Source organism: Lontra canadensis, unplaced genomic scaffold (assembly GCF_010015895.1).
Source record: "Lontra canadensis isolate GAN:19392208 unplaced genomic scaffold, GSC_riverotter_1.0 scaffold4, whole genome shotgun sequence".
Taxonomy (NCBI): domain Eukaryota; kingdom Metazoa; phylum Chordata; class Mammalia; order Carnivora; family Mustelidae; genus Lontra; species Lontra canadensis.
In genome coordinates, this window is record NW_022630998.1 from 25,553,087 (window position 1) to 25,559,086 (window position 6,000).

At 38.9% G+C, this 6,000-nt stretch overlaps 1 protein-coding gene across 17 annotated transcripts in view; it reads left to right on the plus strand.

The window, feature by feature from the left end:
• MEF2C (myocyte enhancer factor 2C) overlaps positions 1–4,896 on the plus strand; it is a 159,722-nt gene extending 154,826 nt beyond the window's left edge. For 10 of the 17 annotated variants that reach the window (XM_032846748.1, XM_032846783.1, XM_032846811.1 and 7 more), the window contains one exon: positions 2,786–3,107. In XM_032846748.1, coding sequence (XP_032702639.1) covers positions 2,786–3,107 — 322 coding nt within the window. Of the gene's footprint in view, positions 1–2,785 lie in introns of all 17 variants that reach the window. The other 7 variants (XM_032846801.1, XM_032846821.1, XM_032846863.1 and 4 more) reach the window with 3 other exon arrangements.
• The last annotated feature ends 1,104 nt before the right edge of the window (positions 4,897–6,000 follow it).

Below are 6,000 nucleotides of genomic sequence, written 5' to 3' on the forward strand. Positions count from 1 at the left end.
TCCAGTCATGTTTCATTTCTGAGCAATTATGGGGAAGGGTAGGTGTTTTCCCAGTTGGAAGGCATCTGTAGTACATGAAAACTTGCAGCAGGAGTGGAGATGGGCAACTTGCATATCTGGCTTCTGTCTCCCCACCCACCTCTTTCTCACCCACACACTTGGAGTATTTCACAATTCTCTGGGTCTATAAAAATTTTGCTCTCAAGAACAAGCAGACCATCATGCTTGTATCTGAATCTAGCATGTATACAGCTAAGGGATTTTTAATGCTTTTTTTCTTTCCAAGATAATAATTTGATAAAATACTAGCCAATTATACTTCTATGTAATTTGGAATCCTCCGCCATAGTAGAATGAAGCTGAGTCTCAGTCATCACGTACATCTCAGGACTGCATTTAGCGTCCCCAGAACTACTCAAAATGCTTCATATGTGCTTTCAGTGTCATAGGAAATGCCACTAGAAAGGAAACGGAGGGGCTCGCCTATTTGTTTACAGGAAGGGATAAGCAAGCAGTGAGTGTTGTATCTCCCATGGGGAAGAGAAGCCGCAAAACCAGTACAAGCTAGTTCACAATGGGAGATACCGTAAATACGTAGGTAATGCAGCTTCTAAAAGCTGCATTAAGGAAACAGCATTTTGATTACACTATTTTTTGCATCAATTAATCCATCCAGATCAACTGCTTCTACTAGTCCATTTCACCAAAGTTTTTTACTAATTGTCCACGTCTCCCTGCCTGTGAAAAAGCAATCTAAATGTCAAAGGGCAGTCAAAGTATTGGTTGAGACGCCACTTTGTTTACAGACTCCTAATTGACATTCGTTATTAAAGAGTTGTGTGATTCATAGTAGAAGCATTTAATTAAATTTTAGTGAAACGGCCTTTCTTATCGAGAGCCAGGAAAATTCTTTCTTCCACAAATCAAAAGATGATTTCCTCTGACATCAAAATGAATCATTAAGTAACTTTGAACCCAGATAAAATAGTCCACCATCATGGATCCTTTTGAAATACAGGTGTTTCCTCCCCCCCCAACCCTGGCTTAATATCTTCTTGATTTAAAGATTATTTAATTAAACTCTTAGAAAATTAATAAACCAATGCAGTGTAAAGTAAAAACTATAAGTAAATAATGACAAGTATAAACAGGCAATTGAAAATCACACGCACTCAATGTGGTAACTTAATATAAATGCTAAGACTGTTTTGATCCTATAACATAAAAGCTGGAGAAAGAAAGGCTTATTAGGGAAACAAATAATTCTCCTTTAGGTCATTCTAGGCATTAGCTCATTTATTAAGAGAAGGAAAGTAATTCTTTGCCAGTAGGTGGTGCTTTTGTATAAAACATCACTCAAAGATAAACTCATTTTGACTAATTTTATATCTCTATACATCTTGAGTCTGAATTGCATCTCCCAAAAAGCCAACCCCAAGTTATTCCACTTTTTCCTCTGAAATATATCCCCATTTTCTCACCGCTCGTAATGACTTTTTAATGTCACCTAATTCTCTCCATTTGAAAGTAACTTAATCACGTCCCTGAGTAGGTAGGCTCACTGTCCTTTGTCTAGAATGGGTGTATCTGTATGGATTATTCTTCACCGTGACTGCTCACTAGGGGAGATATCTGTACTCTCTTGACAACGTGGGCAAGTAATGCTGACTCTAGCCACGGATGTCAGTGCGATTAGAATGCAGGAGCAGTACACGCATCTTAAAATTGATGTCGGCAGTGTTCTCCCAGTTTATCCTGATCAAAGTCATTGCAATTGCCAGCTGACACCCAAGGGCTTAACGCTTTTCCCTCCAGAGTGCCAAGTGTCCGAATTCTTCCACATTTGGGAAGAAGGGAAAGTTATACTCTCCTGGAATAAATGAGGATTAAGGCTTATAAACACAATAAAAGCACACTAGATCCTTCTTTACAAAAGCTTTTCCTTAGACAAATCCACATTTCTCAGCTCATGCCAATTATAACTACAGGCTGAGTGATATCCTACTACACACTGTGGCAGGGAGAGGATGGCAGTGATGAAGTTGAGGTTCTTGTGGAAAATAGACGCCCCTTGCGTCCCACGTAACAGAAAGGATGAAGAAGGGCCAGCCCTTGACCAATGTTAGTGGGGTAGGAAGTCTAAGTGTCTAAATTTTTGGCCAATAATCTTCAACCTCCTTCCCCGTCTTTCCCCCCTCCAGTCTTTCACCAGATACAGTTAAGTGTAGCATTTTAGGGATTTATTCACTTGAAATTTGAACTCTCCTCCCTCTCCCTGAAGACTGTACAACTTCATGTGTTCGCACTTATTACGTGGAGCGAACCATTTATATCCGTCACAGGCTTTTTGCAGTAATTTCCACACATAGGCATTAGTCAGTCAGAGACGTCTCATTCAAAAACTACATATTGTATCTTAAATCTTAGGCTAGATTTAGGAACTAGTCTAGGGAGAAATTCCATGGACACAGAAAATGCTTTTTTCCAGCGTGTCATGTTAAGCCTCTCTGAGCCAGTAACCTGCATGTGTAGGGAGCCTGTCAGAGACTAGAGGTATGATTCACGAGGCCTGGCCCCGTTAAATACTGTAATTACTCCCAGGCATTCTCAGTGGCTCTGAGCAGGCACTGCCCCCCCCCCAACCAGTGCTTCCGAGCACGCTCTCCTCCCTCTGGGCATGCTCCGGTGTCTATGCGAGTCTTGAAGCTGATGTTTGATGTAATTGTGAGTTCCTGGGGGCTCCAGGCCTCCTCCATCTGTAACTGGGTTTCCTTTCCTCCTACAGAGCTTGCACTAGCACTCATTTATCTCAGAGTTCAAATCTCTCCCTGCCTTCTACTCAAAGCCTCAACATCAAGTCAGAACCTGTTTCTCCTCCTAGAGACCGTACCACCACCCCTTCGAGATACCCACAACACACGCGCCACGAGGCGGGGAGATCTCCTGTTGACAGCTTGAGCAGCTGTAGCAGTTCGTACGACGGGAGCGACCGAGAGGATCACCGGAATGAATTCCACTCCCCCATTGGACTCACCAGACCTTCGCCGGACGAAAGGGAAAGTCCCTCAGTCAAGCGCATGCGACTCTCTGAAGGATGGGCAACATGATCAGATTATTACTTACTAGTTTTTTTTTTTTCTTGCAGTGTGTGTGTGTGCTATACCTTAATGGGGAAGGGGGGTCGATATGCATTATATGTGCTGTGTGTGGAAAAAAAAAAAAAAAGTCAGGTACTCTGTTTTGTAAAAGTACTTTTAAATTGCCTCAGTGATACAGTATAAAGATAAACAGAAATGCTGAGATAAGCTTAGCACTTGAGTTGTACAACAGAACACTTGTACAAAATAGATTTTAAGGCTAACTTCTTTTCACTGTTGTGCTCCTTTGCAAAATGTATGTTACAATAGATAGTGTCATGTTGCAGGTTCAACGTTATTTACATGTAAATAGACAAAAGGAAACATTTGCCAAAAGCGGCAGATCTTTACTGAAAGAGAGAGCAGCTGTTATGCAACATATAGAAAAATGTATAGATGTTTTGGACAGACCCGGCAAAGGGTGGCCATTGGTAAATGTTAGGAACGCACCAGGTCACCTAACATCCTGAGAACGCGCTCACAAACCTGCACGCATATCATTGGCGTATGGCACTCATTGAAAAGGATCAACGACCATTAAAAGAGGACCATACCTATTTAAAAAAAAAAATGTGGAGTTTGAGGGCTAACGTATTTAATTAAATAAATAAATCTGGGTCTGCATCTCTTATTAAATAAAAATATAAAAATATGTACATTACATTTTGCTTATTTTCATATAAAAGGTAAGACAGAGTTTGCAAAGCATTTGTGGCTTTTTGTAGTTTACTTAAGCCAAAATGTGTTTTTTTCCCCCTTGATAGCTTCGCTAATATTTTAAACAGTCCTGTAAAAAACCAAAAAGGACTTTTTGTATAGAAAGCACTACCCTAAGCCATGAGGAACTCCATGCTTTGCTAACCAAGATAACTGTTTTCTCTTTGTAGAAGTTTTGTTTTTGAAATGTGTATTTCTAATTATATAAAATATTAAGAATCTTTTAAAAAATCTGTGAAATTAACATGCTTGTGTATAGCTTTCTAATATATATAATATTATGGTAATAGCAGAAGTTTTGTTATCTTAATAGCGGGAGGGGGGTATATTTGTGCAGTTGCACACTTGAGTAACTATTTTCTTTCTGTTTTCTTTTACTCTGCATACGTTTTATAAGTTCAAGGTCAGCTGTCAAAAGGATAACCTGTGGGATTAGAACATATCACATTGCAACACCCTAAATTGTTTTTAATACATTAGCAATCTACTGGGTCAACTGACATCCATTGTATATACTAATGAGTTTCTTTCATGCTATTTTTTTGTTTTTGTTTTTACATTATTATCAAATGCAGGGCCCCTTTCTGATCTCACCATTTCTCCATGCATCTTGGAATTCAGTAAGTGCATACCCTAACTTGCCCGGATCCTAAATTATCTGGTTGGTTTTTCAGCCTAGAATCTGAGACACTTTTTAGAAACATGCCCGGAATAGAGAAGCTGTGTTGGGGCACATGTCCTGCAAATATGGCCCTAGAAACCAGTGATATGGCGTTTACTCAACGCACAAGTCATAAATTCCCACAGAAGAAAAATGTGAAAGACTGGGTGCTAGACAAGAAGGAAGCAGGTAAAGGGATAGTTGCTTCGTCATCCATTTTTAATTATTTTAACTGACCCTCGACAATCTTGTCAGCAATATAGGACTGTTGAACAATCCCGGTGTGTCAGGACCCCCAAATGTCACTTCTGCATAAAGCATGTATGTCATCTATTTTTTTTCTTCAATAAAGAGATTTAATAGCCATTTCAAGAAATCCCATTAAAGAACCTCTCTATGTCCCTTTTTTTTTAATTTTTCAAAAAATAGCGATGACTCTTGTCTAATATTCGTCTATAAGGGATTAATTTTCAGACCCTTTAAAAAGTGAGTGCCATAAAAAAAAAAAAGTTGATATATATTGTTTTAAAAGAGATTTCAATCTAGGAATGATTTTCCTTCTCTTGGAATGTGAAGATCTGTCGATTCATCTCCACTCATGTGCATTGACATACACAGCAACAAAGATCCAGACAGTAAGATTGACACTGCTATAGCACGTCTAGGACATTTCTTATCCATCCTTTTCTTTCACTTGCATAGTTGCTATGTGTTTCTCACTGTAAAAGGCTGCCGCTGGGTGGCAAAAGCCAAGAGACCTTACTGACTAAGCTGTATTTTCTTAACTTGATCTGAAATCCACAATTAGACCACATCGCACCTTTGGTCATACCCATATAGGATGCTAGCCTGCCTTGTACGAACGTTTTCTATATTAAAAACAAAAGAAAAAAACATCTTTCAACCTTTCCATATATCCCACTCCTTAAGGTATTCATGGAACATGAAAGAAAATCATTTATTTAGAGGAAAAACAAAGAATCATCCCTGAAAACACACACACACACACTTACTCACACGTGGCAGGGGGAATCTAAGAAAGTCATTTTCCTCACCGTAGACTTGATTCCATCCTTAGAACCATCCTTATAACTTGATGTGTATAAAATATGCAAACATGTCACAAATGTTCTTTGTCATTTCAAGACACTTTATCAATATCAGCAGAAATTTACCAGTGGGTGGGAAAGGGTCATTATGTGAAACTCTGAAAAAATAGCCATATTAATTTTTTACCTGCAATTTGCCTCAGCAACAAAGGAAAAGTGAATTTATAATGCTGAAGATAAAGTAAGCTAAAGTACCAGCAGAAGCCTTGGCTATTTATAGCAGTTCTGACAATAGTTTTATAAGAACATGAAAAGAACAAAATCACTTGAAAACGGATGCCAGTCATCTCTTGTTCCCACTACCGAATTCATATAAAGTGGTGGCAAGATAGCGAAGGGATAATCTGAGAGTTTTTTAAAGATGATTTAACGAGGA